This window comes from Hemibagrus wyckioides, linkage group LG26, assembly GCF_019097595.1.
Source record: "Hemibagrus wyckioides isolate EC202008001 linkage group LG26, SWU_Hwy_1.0, whole genome shotgun sequence".
NCBI classification, from domain to species: Eukaryota; Metazoa; Chordata; class Actinopteri; order Siluriformes; family Bagridae; genus Hemibagrus; species Hemibagrus wyckioides.
The window spans coordinates 13,452,936-13,468,916 of NC_080735.1; the positions used below are offsets into that span (position 1 = coordinate 13,452,936).

The following is a 15,981-nucleotide window of genomic DNA, read 5'->3' on the forward strand; positions in this document are numbered from 1 at the left end:
CTACATAATCCAGAACAGAAAAAACGATCCTTTTAATGAAAATGTTTGTCTCAACATCTCAAATTTGTTTTATTACTAAACACAGTAAAACTTGATTTTCTCAAAAATACAAACATGCATGTTGCTTACATATTCTTGTAGCAGAACTTGAACATTTTAATATGCTATAGAGAACTGAAATAATAAGTGCTCATGGTATGTCTAGGGTCTTTAAAAAAGGCATCAGCCCTCTATATTCTCTATATCCCTCTTTTATATAGATGCATGCCTGCAGGGTGATTCACATGTGATAAATGTTCATTCTTAAAGGCCACATCTGTACTAGTAAGCTGTGTTTGCCATGACTTCTCCCTCCTGATGTAACAGGGATCCTTTTTCGTTTGATTCTTAATGGCTATATCTGTAATTGAGTTTGTATCAAGTTATCATTTTGTCATTTACCAATGAGGTTCCATTTCTCATCCTTCCAGGACTCGCCATCTAAATCACGCACAAGCTCCTCGACTTCCCTTCCTCCGTTGCCATTAGCCCCGGCCCCACCAGCTCGCCTGCCCCCAGAAGCAGTGCACACATCTCCTCCTCAGCAGCCTCAGCTGAAGCTCGCACGTGTGCAGAGCCAGAACGGCATTGTCCTGTCGTGGTGCGTATCTGAGACTGAGCGAAACTGCGCACCTGTGGACAGCTACCACCTCTATGCTTACCACCAGGACCAGCAGAGTGCATCGGCAGGATCGTCCACGCAGTCGCCCACACACTCGCTGTGGAAGAAGATTGGTGAGGTGAAGGCACTGCCGCTGCCCATGGCATGCACTCTCACCCAGTTCGTGTCCGGATCTACGTATTACTTCGCCGTCAGGGCTAAAGACGTGTACGGCCGCTTTGGGCCGTTCTGCGAGCCCCAGTGTACCGATGTCATCAACCCACAGTCCTAAGTCGACGTAATGAATTGTTAGTTAGCGAAGGAATAACGCGGCGTATTCGGCAGAAATATCAATAACTGTGGGAGAAACTGAACTGCTAATACTGCATCAGACTACTTGTTTAGTTAGGAAACGTTCCCAAAATTGCATAGGATGTTTAAAATAGAGACGCATACCCTGCAGAAACACAGACTTGCACACTAGTCAGTAATTTGACGCTATTTTTAAGGAAAATGGGGAATTGGCACCGGTCTGAATTGTGCCGCAAACGGTGTTTTCCACTTGTAAAATGACTGTACAGTTAAGTGTTAAACAATAGGTGAGATATTTATACATTGTGTTTGGTCCGTTCCAAATTTCTTTTCTTTTCTTTCTTTCTTCTTTTTCTTTCTTTTTTTTTTTTTTTAAAGAATGTTTTTTAATAAAACGACTTTCAATCCATTGCACATATGCTCCATAAAACAGCATGGTATCAAGCGACATGGAAAGACAATGGTGGCATTAATGCTTTTGTAATGTTCTGTCTGGTAACCAGACGCCCAAAGAACAACCTTCAAATAAAGGTGTTTAAAATGTTCAAAAAAAAAAAAAAAACCCTCTCTGTTACTTGGATTTGATTTTTGTAATTTTATTGTAAAGCATTAATGTGTGAATATATATCCAGGATGTGTGAGAGACTAGTCTGAGGTTGCTAGATGGTATGTTTGAAATCTTACCATCGATATAATAAACCAACACCAGTGAGGTCTTGAGATTCCCAGGCCGATAAAAGCACAAGGTTTCTCTGTAGGTATGCTGGTTTCTCTGTAGGTATGCTGATTTCTCTATAGGTATGCTGATTTTCGCCGGTCACCCTGACTTTTTAGAAATGATCGAGATTCCTGATCACTGTAATTTAATCTGTTTCAGTTCTGCAGTTATTATGGGTGATTTATTACCCCATTACAGAAAAATGTCCCTTGTCCTGCAGAGAACTTAACATTATGAGCACGTGCCTAATATTGTGTTGGTCCCCCTTTTGCTGCCAAAACAGCCCTGACCCATTGAGGCATGGACTCCACTAGATCCCTGAAGGTGTTGCTGTGGTATCTGGCACCAAGATGTTAGCAGCAGATCCTTTAAGTCCTATACATTGTGTGGTGGGGCCTCCATGGATCGGACTTGTTTGTCCAGCACATCACACAGATGCTCGATTGGATTAAGATTTGGGGAATTTGGAGGCCAAGTCAACACCTCAAACTAGTTGTTGTGCTCATCAAACCATTTCTAAACCATTTTTGCTTTGTGGTACGGTGCACTGTCCTGCTGAAAGAGGCCACAGCCATAAAGTACCGTTAATCTGCATCAATGCTTAGGTAGGTGGTATATGCCCACCTCTCATCTTACAGGACTTAAAAAAAATAAATAAATACTTACAGGTCTTAAAGGACTTACAGGACCTAAAAGGATACTTTTATTAGATACTGACCACTGCAGACTGGGAACACACCACAAGAGCTGCAGTTTTGGAGATGCTCTGATCCAGTCATCTAGCCATCACAATTTGGCCCTTCATCAAACTCGCTCAAATCCTTACGCTTGTCCATTTTTCCTGCTTCTAACACAACTTTGAGGACAAAATGTTGACTTGCTGCCTAATATATCCCACCCACTAACAGGTGCCATGATGAGATCATCAGTCTTATTCACTTCACCTCTCAGTGCTCATAATGTTATGCCTGATCGGTGTATTCTTAACCTATCAAACACATTAGAGAGAGAGAGAGAGAGAGAGAGAGTTGTAGGGCTCCTAGAAATGCAGAATGCACAGCAGTTCGAAAAAGATGTGCTTAGCTGGCAAGGAAGCGCATGTTTGCTACCAACCAGGGAGTGTAAAAGCTAAAGGCTGTCATATGATGGGGGAAAAAATTGGAATGCAATTTGTTGCTAAACATATGTATAGTACATGTCCAAAAATATCAATCGGTTACATACAGAGCTATTTAGTGAGCTTTGATTCAGACCAAATCCACACATGCTCTCTAGAAAAGTTGGACCATCTGTATATATACGACAGAGCAAAAACAAAAACATGGCATAAAACAGTAGAGCAGTAAACATACACTTTGCTATGAATGAATAGCTTACACGATCAAGACAGATTTATCGATTATAATTTTAATACAGAAAGTAGGCTTTCTGTATAAAGAAAGATCGTCGTTTGTGATCTCAGTGTTCGTGCATCACCGAACATGAATGGGGGGAAAAAGAAAAACGCTGTTGCACAAAACAAACACAATGCACAGGCATCAGATCAACAACAACCTGCTTCAGATATGTGTTTGGTGTAAGCTGCTACGCTTCTCCTGCACTACCTTCTGGGGAGTTTAATACTAGAAAATACTTAACTTAGCTGCAATATAGTCAATAGTTTAAACTATATATATAAATAAATACTAAATAAAAATAAATTTAGCTATAAATAAACAAAATCACCCTCTTTGGATTGCTAACCGGATCACAAATCAGGTTTGTGTGTTGTGGCTGAATCACAAATCCAGGCTACATGATGTAAAAACTGAACCAACGGTCAGACAGTATTTTTATAGTTTCTTATATTACTCATGTAGTTATGTGAGACTAGTAATTATATAGTATTGTAATTATTGTTATCTTGCAAACTCAGGCAAACCTTTAACGTCAGGTGATGTTTTAGAAAATAAATCCTGTAAATAAAAATGTCCAAGCGAGGTGTTTCAATGTGTTCCCTCTGAAAAAAATTGTTGAAGCAGATGTTCTGGTCACTTAATGGCTCTTTATCCTAAGAGAACAGAAACTAAAGCAGGAGTGACACAGCAGGCACCAGTTCTTTGTGGATATGTTCATGCTTTTCATTCTCAGCATGCTCATCTCCATGTTTCACAATCAGTGAATTTTTTTTTTGCATAAATGCTTTTGGCCATTAGGTGTCCGCAAAGACCTTTTTATCTTTTGGACTGTGTAATATCCAAAGCCTACCACATGGTGTCAGTAAACCCTTAAATAATCACATTGGCCTTCCTCAATCTGATGACTAATAACATGAACTGCGGTTTATGTAAACCTTATCATGTAATCACTGTCATTTCTGAACCTTCTGGGCAAAGACTAGCCTCCCATTAAGCACTTAAGCTACACGAAAAACACTAATCCCCTGTTCATTAACACAACATTCCTACATAGTTTAGGCCTAAACTAAACATCGTCAACTAAACCAACCTTGTTCTTATTATATTCCAATTCAAAATAGAACAATGATCCATCCATAAGCACGCGTTTGAGGTTAATAAGCTAATTTGGCTCGTTTTTTGATTCTGTGATTTGATCAGCAGTATTTTTTAAAAATTTTTATATTATTTCCTACCAGATCGGTTTTCACGATCGGAACATAAAGCGGTAGCTAAACTAACACTTCGCTCAGTGGAAGAGTGGCATTGCGCAGAATCAGGACCAGTACATTCTGAGAAGGTGACCTGCTCCCTGGGAAAGATGCAGATGTTGCCAGATGTTGCACCTGGATCTCACACAGGCCTGTAATGTCTCAGCTTTCTCTTGAACCTTTTTTTTTTTTTTAGCTGCTTTGTGCCACCTTTTGGCTTATTATTATTAAAAAAAATATTGCTCTAACTAATAAATTGCCGGCTTAATACACGTCTTCACACACATGGCCAAAAGAGCACTAAAGAGGATGTTGGTCACAGAGGTGTATTTCGATGTGACTGCATTAGCGCTTCAAGGCCAAAGTTCAGCACAGCTTGGTGATTTCACTGCTCACACCCGAATGAACTAAGCAGTTAATTACCACACTCTAGAAGGTTAGAGCAGGAAAATCACCAAATGGTAGTGAACTCCGTCCCAAAGGAATGGCTTTTGGGAACCTTTGACTAGACAACACAGGTAATTGCTTAGATTGCTTGTCTTCTTGCTTTGCCTCTGGTTGTAGTCAGAGACAATATAACACGAATCAGCGTGATCTATACCATGTAGGAGCACAATAGTGCACTTTGACTCGGCATAATCTTTATATATATATAGCATACAGTGTAACAAGATCTCGTCCCTGGGAGAAGTGTATAGCTAACGGCCATGTTTTTTGTCAACCTCCAAATCTGCTTAAAAATAATTCCCCATTACCCTTCATCTCTTCTTATCCATGACACCCAATTTCCCGTCTCTTTGCCTTTCTGGCAGTAGGAGCAGATAAGTGGAAGAGACAAACTGTCCAACCGGAGACGAGAGGGAGACAGATAGAAGGAAAGGATCAAAAGAAGAAGCAAGGACAGACTCAGGTCAGGAATCGAAAGATTGAGAGAGGGCCTGACAAGATGGGCTGAGGAGGGCAGTGAATACAAGCTAATATAAGACAGAAAAAAAAGTTAGACAATGTGTTTTTTGAAGAGAAAAGAGATTTTCTTTTCTAATCCATTCCTGGAAATCCGAAAGTGGGTATAACTATCAAGTCATCGAAAACAGCCCAAGATTCAACTGTGTTTCATGGTTAATGGTTCATGGCATGCCAATCCCCACAACTGAGAAATTCAGAGACGTGCGGCCTCTCTAAATAATCAAAAGAACCACTGAGTAACATAGAAGCCTAAAATAATCAAAATAATCCATCCAACCACCCCTTTCCCAATCAGATGACTTATAATCCTGTAGAGGGCTCCCTCTTCCCACCTCACTGTCTCTCCCACTCCTTCACTGTTGTACCAGTAAATGCAGAGTGAGAGAGAGAGAGAGAGAGAGGAGGAGGAGAGAGAGGGAGAGGGAGAAGACTCACATTGTGGCATTCATAGGCAGACAGTGCAACCGCTAGCACCTCTGCAGCCAGTTTCCCCTGTGCGCTCCCTCAATCACTGTCCGTGGAAAAGGGCTATTTCACACTTTAAACGAAGGACTCCGTTTCAACAAGTCGCCAGAGAGTGGGAGAGAGAGAGAGAAAAGCACAAAAAAAAAGGAAAGCAAGAAGGAATTGCAACAAGGAGGACAGGAGGAAGGAACTGAGAGACAGACATCACCTCCTGCGATCTACCCCCCCAGTTAAAGGAGAGAGAGAAAGAGAGGACAGGAGGGAAAAACGGAAGTCGCTGGGATATTCGTTTTTTTCTTTCGTTTTGTTTTTTTCTTTTTTCTCATTGTGGTGCTTGGAGGCGCGTCTTCTTTTCACCTGTTTGCGCTCTCCATCATATGCCTCCTGATTTATTTCTCCATCTACATGGTGTACAATTTCGTCTACCTATGACACACACTGGAGCAGGGAAAGAAGGGGAGAGGGGCTTTTTTCCGTTCTTTCCTTTCATTCGCTTTCCCGTGGCCCTCGGTTCTGACTTCGCTCCGACTTCACTCCTCCATCAGTCCCTCCTTCCCATCTCCGGTCGGACCATCCCTCTCTCCATCCATCCTGCCCCCCTCCAACAAAAAAACTCTGGCATTCACTGAATGAAAGTTGGACAGAATTCTTAAAAAAAAAAAACAGCAACTACAGTCTACCACATTCCTCTTCTTTTAGTTGTACCATCCCTTCTTTTTCCCCTCTTTTCCTTTTTTCCTTCCCTTGGTCCTCCACTACCTGTCCTTTCACATCACTCCTTTTTTTCCGGATGCTTTAAAGTTCCTCTAGGTAGGTTTAACGAACTTGTTTAGTGTCTGTCTGACCTGTTTGTCTGTGTGTGTACCTGTGTGTCCTCTACTTTACGTGTACACGAAACACACATTGACACACACACGTACATACACTTGCACATGCACACACTAAACAAACGGACGAAGGCGACCAGGATCTCGGCGCTTGTCTTATGCCATCCTTCCATCCCGTTTGCTTGCCCATCTCCAAACTCCCACCATTTTTTCTGTCGTCTGTCAAGTCAAGGGTCTCCAGTCCCTTGCCGTTCTGTCCCACCTGAAATACACATGCAGACATAAAAAAAAAGAAAAAAGAAAAGTCACCACATGTTCATGTGTACCATCCTCAGAACCCATCTTTATTATCTGTTTTGGGCCTGACTGGATAACACCACACCCATGAAGTAAAAGCGTTTGATGTTGGTGCAGCGTGAAAGCAGTTTGTTCATTAATTCAGCAGACCTCTATGAGACGAAACAAGGCTCGACTTCTTATTTACTGGTGCAGTCATTTACTCCGAGACACAGAAATCTGCTTTGTTATAATTATTTTGTAATCACTCACAATAAATTAAGCACACTTGGGAATGTTCATGGTTGAACCGATTTCCATGTTTACGTCGTAACGTCCCATTTGGAATAATGGAAATAGGGATGTCAAAATCATATGGTACGTGCTAATCGGACTTTCTGTTAGCACTAACCCTCAGTGATTTAGATGCTTAAGGTGGTTAAACATCAGGTTTGTCTCTGCTTGGCGTGTTTTTCTTTAAAATAGCAAGAATCTATCAAAAATCTCGAGTAGGAAACATCGTCAGAATTTACATGTTAACATTAGACTTATTTCCTGATATCATCACCTCCCCTTTGGAAATGATTTGAAGTTCATCACTGCCCACTGGATTTTTATTTTACACCTTCCTCCTTCCTTTTTTCACTGGCTTTATTTTTTTTCCCCTGGACCACATCGTAGATCCTTATTTATCGAGTGTTTAATTTTCATGTGTCACTCTTTCGTCTTTATTTTCTCTCACTCCTACATCTCGGCCAGTCTACCACCTGAGGGACGAACATCTCGCACATCTCTGGCCTCGTCAATTTCGGTCTCTCTTTCTCACCCTCACTCCTCGCACCATCTCTTTCGTTCTTTCGCTCACAGCTGAACCCCCCCACACACACTCCACCGTCCCCTCCCCTTCCCCTTCCCCAACCCCTCAGCCACCAGAAATCAGCTGACACGCCAAAGCGCTGCACTCCCAGATGGCACAGGAACAAACCCATTAGAGAATTAAAGGCAGCTTTCTGACTCATTCACAAATTCACTCAGTTGGAGATCTCCAAGAACTTCTATCCTTTCAAAAACTTTTATGTTGTGTTGGTTTTACCGTGAACATTAGTAAGTCGATGTAACATCTCAGCACAAGCCTGAGAAAACACACTCTATAATTTCTTGAAATTAATAAAACAGGGAGGGAAAATATATCTATCTCTAAATGATAGTCTTCAAAATGGCACCTTAACGAATTATACTTCAAATTCCAGGCAAAAAAAAAGAAAGAAAAGTGAATTATCCCTATAGAGAGAATGATAAAATTGTGAAGATCCCTCCCTTTCATCCATTTCTTGCTTGTACGCCCACATTTCTGTCCATTTTCTGGTTTGCAATTCGTTTTTTTTGCCATTTTGGGCATGTTCAAGCATTACAATCCAGTTGGATTTACCCAAACAAGATTCTCATATAGTCTATCATTGCAGCTCCTCCTTCCTACTTCACACTTTTCTTGAATTTCAAGGACATCGTTGGAAAGCCTATGATTTGGCTCTATGGACATGTCAGTGGAGATCCTCTTGTGTTTCTTGTATTTTCTCTGTCCCATTTGTCCATCATCCAGATATCAGTGAGACACTGCAGAAAAGGTTGCAATGGTGAGTAACACAGGAAGACATGGTGATACCTACTCTTTTATTTTGTCTCCACTTGATATTGGTCAGGTGAAACATCTAGGTCCTTACAGGCTTAAAAAAAAGAAAGAAATCAGCTGATGCTTTCCAAATTGTTATTTAATAGGAAAGTTCATGAAATAGAAAACTGGTTTGTCAGGAGCCTGTTGCATCTATTTCACCCTCCCAATTTTATGGTCAACAAATGTTTTCAGATACTTGATGACGGTGTCATACCAGTGATTATTTTTCCCTAGCACTACTCTGTGAGGACGCAAAAAAACCCCTACTTGGATGCACATAGATTACACTGCATGTGGGCATGGTTTTTGCACATCTCTCAGCATGCACCGAGAATTTGTCAAAGTTTTAAGGAATGCTTGAGTGTGGAGAGAAGTTATTAAGGAATATAATTTATCACCATGCTATTTATAAAATACCCCTAGTCAAGACAAGCCAGCTCAAATTTTGTTCTTCTGCCATCCAACTGAAGCATCCAACAAATGAAAGCACATACCATTTTGTCTACATATTATTCATTTGAAACGTCTAGCCTAACTTTAGCTTGGCTAGAAAAAATAATGTGCAAGAGAACATTTTACCGTTTTGCTAGACGGCTACTAATGACGCCTCGTTTTGTAGAACCCGAGTCTGTTACCGAAAACATCTGAAGCAGTGAGTGTACAGAATAAAACACAAGGGTGTGTGTTGTCATAGGGAAATAATCGTCGACTCAGTGGTGTGACGTGAAACGGAATTAGCACCAAGAAAGGTGATTATTTTCCAAAAAAACAGCACGTCCTTATGTGTTTTATTGCTCTTATACCACAGCAGTTTATCAATCAGCATTTTATTTAAAAGGTTAAACTAATATTTAAGGTTGTGAGAGTTCTTCATTCACACTTAACTGTAAATAGTTGTTCCCTAACCAGCCTTTCCAGCAAAAATGCAGCTTGTCATGTTAGCAGCCAGCGCAAAAGGCCTCTGCTGTGAAGACTCTTACTGACCTTTACAAAGCGTGGACACACAAACCTCCATCCATAAATGTTAAACGATGGACGGCTTCCCCATATCAAGGGTTATATGTTTTCTTCTTCTTCATTTTTTAAAAAATAACCACACACATTTTAATCCATTTGGCTTAAATGATGTGGATCATCCACCATACCAAAGTCCCTGTGAATGAATCGTTACTATAGAAACAACAACAGAGGGCATAAATATAAAGCTTGGGTTGGAATTACAACCTCACATGAATCCACACCTTCCTAAGGAAAGGACCGAACCGAGCTGTGGTATAAAACACAGATTTAAGGTTCCTAATCTGCTGCTGCTGTTTATTTGGGCTTATCGCTAATATCGTGCAACTGCACATCATTCTTCGTTTGCCGCACATCAGAATTCGACACTGCGTTCAGTCTGATTTGTTTTTATGACTCACGGAAACGTGCTCATCCCAGCAGAGCAACCTAAAATGGGTGTCAGTAGAAAAATGAAGCAGTTCGAGTTTAAGCTTTGCTCACATGCACAGCTCAGAGCACGAACCCTGCACGTACACCAGAGATGACAAACGACTCTTTGCTTTTTCTTGCCTTTCTCATAGTGATGCAATAAGAAGGCAGTGGAGGATGCAGGTGGGGATCTTCAAAGAGATCTGACCGACAGCTCGAGACCTACACCGGTGAAGATCTAAATATATATATCTCTTCTTCTTCTTCAAAAATAGTATCTTTTAAGATACAAAGAAAGAAGCCAAAAGGACAAAACTCACTGCAAACTTTCATTTCTCGGCTCACTAGTATCACCCCCCCCCACTTTTTCTCAAGAAGACGATGCCACCAGAGACATAAGCTCAGGAGTGCTATCCAGGGCATTTAGATGCATTTTTTGTATGTGTATTTTTACTAAACAAGACAGACATTTGTAATTCAGTATTTTATTTATTGATCTAGTTTATGTGTTAGGCAGAGCAGTTATTTTCCTGATTGATCATTGGACTGGATCTACAGTAAAGCCAAACCAATCCAGGGTCCATCCAGAACCTATTTTTTTTTTTTTTTTTTTTTTTTTTTTTTTACACCAATCCTTCCTTCCTTCCTGTGGTCCCCCTTGTGCTGCTTTATCCATTTGTCATCCCTCCATCTGAGGCTATGAGAGGAAGAGAGGAGACCCAGCTCAAACCATCATGCCAGAGTTGAGCAGAGAGGATGGCAGTTGGGCTGGCAATGTTCAAGGTAGGAATAAATCTTTCTTTCTTTCTTTCTTTCTTTCTTTCTTTCTTTCTTTCTTTCTTTCTTTCTTTCTTAAACATAAAACACCAGGTTCAACCATATTTTGTTGCTGTAACTGTTTGATGGTTGACTGCTAGATATGCTGATATGTCTTGTGTGTGAGTGTGTGTGTTTGGACACATTTTCATATGTAGATGGGGACTAAATCTTTCTGAGCCCCTGCTGATAACTGCTTAAAAACAAAACATAAAGCTTTTATATAAAAAAAAAATAGAGAAAGAAACAGGCAATCAATCAATCAATCAATAAATAAATAAAATAGCCATAAGTTTCTTTTATGCTGCTGATAGTAGGATTAGGAATAGATTTGTGTGTATGCAAAGCATTAAATATTTGCTTTACTAATTCTAACAATGGAAGATAAGAACAAATAAGACATACTTCTCTTTCTCTCTAAACATAAACATCATGTTTACAGCCATATTTTATTGCTATAATTGTTTGTTGGTGTGCTGCCGGGATGTGTGTGTATGTGTGTGTGTGTGTGTCTGTGTGTGTGTGTGTGAGAAATACCCAAACCTCATGCTCCCCAAACTGCACTTAGTCTTGCTGCCTTTTTTCCAGGCTTGAGTAATGAATCTAGAGTCTTGTCCAGATATTTTAACAAAGTAGGTTAACAAGAAGAAAATGAAAGGAGAAAGAGGGATGTAATAAATGAGCAAAACACCCGCTGGCCTTTGCTTCCTTGTTTCCAGAACTAATAAAACTCATTTATAACGAGAGAGGTGAGCAACCACTCATCAGCCAGCCTAAATTGTTTGATAACGTGTCTCTGTCTTGGGACTCGTCTTTACTTATTAACGTAAGGTGACGGATTTGTTTTGCCCTTGCTCAGATGGGTCAGAAAAACTGCCACTCACGACCGTCCTTGATTGACAATACCCGAGGGATCGAGGGGAAAGAGAGCGAAAATGTCTTTCACATCTTTCACTGCATTACTCGGAGAATCTGGTGGCGTGGCAACGAAGGTTCGGTTGGCATGGCAACTGAACACTGGGACACCACAGAGACCTTGTGTGACATAACCGTTTCTGGTTCTTAACTATTGTGGTGAATTTTGTCAGACATTTTGTTGCGGTTATGAGGATGAATGTTTTTTTTCACAGGACGCACCGTATCGGTCCTCTGTAACTGACACGCAACTCCATTAATGCCGGCATTTTCTGCAATGCAATCAAGCTGAATTAGGGGCTTTGCATTGGCACTTGACCGGATTCTTTCCCCTCTTCTGACTTCAATCCACATGGCGTTCCTCAGGGCTCATATTTAGGACCGTTTTCAATATAAAGCTCCACTTTAATGCACATTATCGAGAAATATAACACCTGTATTGATATCCACAACAACTGGCCTCATCTATGGTGACTAGAACAACATTGACCAACCAGTTAAAGGGGATTTTGGTGTATGTGCTATAGTCTGTTTAAAAGAGCATTTTCTTATTAAATCAAACTAAATCTAATAACGTAGATACGGGAAAAAGCTTGTAGAGGACGCACTTTGCGTGCACGTGGATGTGTTCTCACAGCGCGCTCACCTGTGTTATGGTTTATCACTTCATTAGCGTGTACCTCTTTCCACCCTATTAACAATTATTTGGCTCTGTTTCTTCTGGTACAAGGACGAGGTCCAGCTCACACAGGGTCTTTCTGACAGTGGTTTATTATAACGGCGTCTAAATCCATTACACACGATGCTAGCGAATGTGTTTCAGCATGTCTTGTAATGCTTTTTAATTGCTATTGGACGTTTCTTCAAGAGCAACAGATCCATCACAGGCTTTGGCAGCTTGCTATCGACTTCATTCAGCTTTATTCAGCTTCGCTGAGATGTAAAAATAAAAAGAATTAAAAGCTCATTTATTGGCTGTCTTTTTAAAACGATTGATCAAAATTATTTCACATCAGTATTTAAAAAAAACAAAAAAAAAACATTAAAAACAGCCCCTCAAAAAAACGTGTGTTGTATCTTCAAATTCAACAAATTAACAAAATCAACAAATTTCATTTGCATACGGGTTTTTCTTTTAGGTCCATCTTTCTCTAATATGTCGTTAATTTTTTTGTTTCTATTAAGCTGCAGTATTTTGACGCACGCTAACCTTCTGACTGGATTTAATCATCTTTTTCTATTAAAACAAACCAAGCAATGCACATTTTCCGATAAAAAACTTGGTATCCAAGCATCCGGCCCACAATCTTGTAGTATTTATTCATTGATTTTTATGATTGTTACCTTTACGTACAGTTTTCACATTCTTCTTTGTTCATTTATTAACTGGATTATATTATTATATTGGTGCTAGTTAGTCATTTCCCTCCCACCTACAATTAGTCTGAAATGCCAATGTGTGACTATTGACAGTTTTCCAAGAAGAGAGAAGATATGACTCAGGTTCAAGCTTCACTCCTGGTTTCATTTTAGGATTCAGTTTACGGTTTTATTATTTGCTTTAAATTCTCCCAGCTTTGTTATACTGCCAGTCTGCTTTGTCCATTCACTTGCTCTAGATTGTTCTTGTCTCTCAGTCCTTGTTAACGTTTAACGGTGTTCATACTCTTAAAATAGCAACACTGAGGCTTCAGGAATAATCTTCCCGTTTACCTCAGGAGCGTCGGCACAATTTAAACCCTCGTTTTTATTCTCAGGCCTGTTAGATGTGTTGCTCGATGACCTACGTGTGTATGCTGAATCAATTGTGTTTCAAAGATCAAGTTAAATGTATTAAGCAATTTGATTAACATGTACCTGAAGTCGACTTTCTTACCTCATTAATAAGGCACCTATTCTGCTGCGTAGCACCCAGTCACTGCCCTGTGGGCTCTGTTATAACGCTGAATGAACAGCAGACATTGCTGGTGTTTACCTCATTAGCCTTAAACTGTTTGGTGTGTGATGATGCATGTAAGCGTCTGTGTGTTTGTGTCTCTGCGCTAGAGACAGAGATAACCTGTTCTCTCTTGATCGATGGAGTACGTGTCTGTGTCAGCAGGGGAGATGGACTGATAGACACGAAGGTCATTATCCACAACAACTGGGCTCATCCAAGCGACTAGAACAACATTGACCAACCAATTATGGGGATTTGGGTTAGACTGTGTGTGTGTGTGTGTGTGTGTGTGTCTTTCTGTACAGGTTGTGCTAGCGTGTTTAAAAGAGCATTTTCTTATTGAATCAACGTGAATCTAATAACGTAGATACGGGAAAAAAGCTTGTAGAGGACGCACTTTGCGTGCACGTGGATGTGTTCCCACAGTGCGCTCACCTGTGTTATGGTTTATCACTTCATTAGCGTGTACCTCTTTCCACCCTCATAACAATTAGAGGGACATTTGGCTCTGTTTCTTCTGGTACAAGGACGAGGTCCAGCTCACACAGGGTCTTTCTGACAGTGGTTTATTATAACGGCGTCTAAATCCATTACACACGATGCTAGTAAATGTGTTTCAGCATGTCTTGTTGTAATGCTTTTTAATTGCTATTGGACGTTTCTTCAAGAGCAACAGATCCATCACAGGCTTTGGTGGCTTGCTATCGACTTTATTCAGCTTTGTAAAAATAGAAAGAATAAAAATCTTTATTCGAATCATCGGCTGTTTCTTTGTAAAATGGTTTATCATGATTATTTGGGATGTATAATAATGCTGTTAATGTAGTATTGGACTCTGCATTGGGATCTGACATTAGATAACATATCTTGTATAAAAACACAACACGGTGTCTGTGAATTCACATGTAAGGAGTAAAACGCACCAAACCGCGCTGTTATGAGGAAATAATTAAGGATGAGATGGTGTGATGGGGGCATTACACAGTGTTACTTCTCCAAAGATGATATCCTATAACAGCCCATTCTGAAGAGAAATATTCTCCTTATACCAGAGAGATATAAGGAATAATGTACTTTTTCCTCTATTTACAGTAACATTTAATCTGAAACACGTTGATAAAAAGCTTCCTGTTGATATGTTAATAAAACAAAAATGCAGATTGCCATCTTGCCAAATCCATCAAATCCCAAAGTGAAAAGCCATCTGTCATGAAGAGTGTTGTAAGACTTAAAGGTACCGACACTACAGACTCCTTCCAATGTTGAATAAACATTTTTTAAAAATATACACTACACCGATCAGGCATAACATTATGATCAGTGAAAGATAACGTGAATAACACTGATGATCTCCTCATCATGGCACCTGTTAGTGGGTGGGATATATTAGGCAGCAAGTGAACATTTTGTCCTCAAAGTTGATGTGTTAGAAGCAGGAAAAATGGACAAGTGTAAGGATTTGAGCGAGTTTGACAAGGACCAAATTGTCATGGCTAGACGACTGGATCAGAGCATCTCCAAAACTGCAGCTCTTGTGGGGTGTTCCCGGTCTGCAGTGGTCAGTATCTATCAAAAGTGGTCCAAGGAAGGAACAGTAGTGAACCAGCGACAGGGTCATGGACAGCCAAGGCTCAGTGAAGGCTGGCCCATGTGATCCGATCCAACAGACGAGCTACTGTTGCTCAAACTGCTGAAGAAGTTAATGCTGGTTCTGATAGAAAGCTGTCAGAATACACAGTGCAGGACGGGTCAGGGCAAAAGGGGGACCAACACCAATATTAGGCAGGTGGTCATAATGTTATGCCTGATCAGTGTAAGTGGTGGTATACATCCTGTTCCCATTTAAACACACTGTGTTCAGAAGCCTTACACTGCACTGCATTATGACCCAGTGTTTAAATATTGAAGCACCTAGCTATAAGTCATGCGGTAGCTGCAGGCCTGTCATGTGTCACCTTTGGTAAGCTAATGACATACTGTTTTGGTTTAGGCTGTAACATTCAATATAAGGAAATCTGATTTCTGCCACTATTTTGGAGATTCCTTTTCACTGATTTTGCAGTAGCTCTCATTCTCCAAGTGTCCATCGCTTTCTGTCAGTGAGTTTCGACTACCTGAGGCACTTTTTCAGAGTTTGGCACATATTGTCATCAGTTTTGACATTGTTCCATTAGACACCGCTGGTATACCATGACAAAATCTCCACAATATTAATGTGTTCGTTTTATCTGTTTAGATGTTATTTGCTCTTTCTTGTCTCAATCCGAGTCAAACATCACTGGTTCATGCCACCGTGAACCTCACTCTTTCATTATGTGTCGAAAAATGTACTTTCTTCATTCCCAATTCATCATTATGAT

At 40.4% G+C, this 15,981-nt stretch overlaps 2 protein-coding genes across 13 annotated transcripts in view; both read left to right on the forward strand.

Moving 5' to 3' along the window:
- Window positions 1-1,320, forward strand: part of atf7ip (activating transcription factor 7 interacting protein) — a 52,074-nt gene extending 50,754 nt beyond the window's left edge. For 9 of the 10 annotated variants that reach the window (XM_058379999.1, XM_058380000.1, XM_058379993.1 and 6 more), the window contains one exon: window positions 471-672. In XM_058379999.1, the coding sequence (XP_058235982.1) occupies window positions 471-528 (58 nt within the window). In that variant the 3' untranslated portion in view covers window positions 529-672. Of the gene's footprint in view, window positions 1-470 lie in introns of all 10 variants that reach the window. The other variant, XM_058380003.1, reaches the window with a different exon arrangement.
- A 4,399-nt stretch (window positions 1,321-5,719) lies between these two features.
- Window positions 5,720-15,981, forward strand: part of grin2bb (glutamate receptor, ionotropic, N-methyl D-aspartate 2B, genome duplicate b) — a 111,772-nt gene continuing 101,510 nt past the window's right edge. The window contains exons 1-2 of one of the 3 annotated variants that reach the window (XM_058381171.1): window positions 5,720-6,558; window positions 10,104-10,734. In XM_058381171.1, the coding sequence (XP_058237154.1) occupies window positions 10,708-10,734 (27 nt within the window). In that variant the 5' untranslated portion in view covers window positions 5,720-6,558; window positions 10,104-10,707. The other 2 variants (XM_058381173.1, XM_058381172.1) reach the window with 2 other exon arrangements.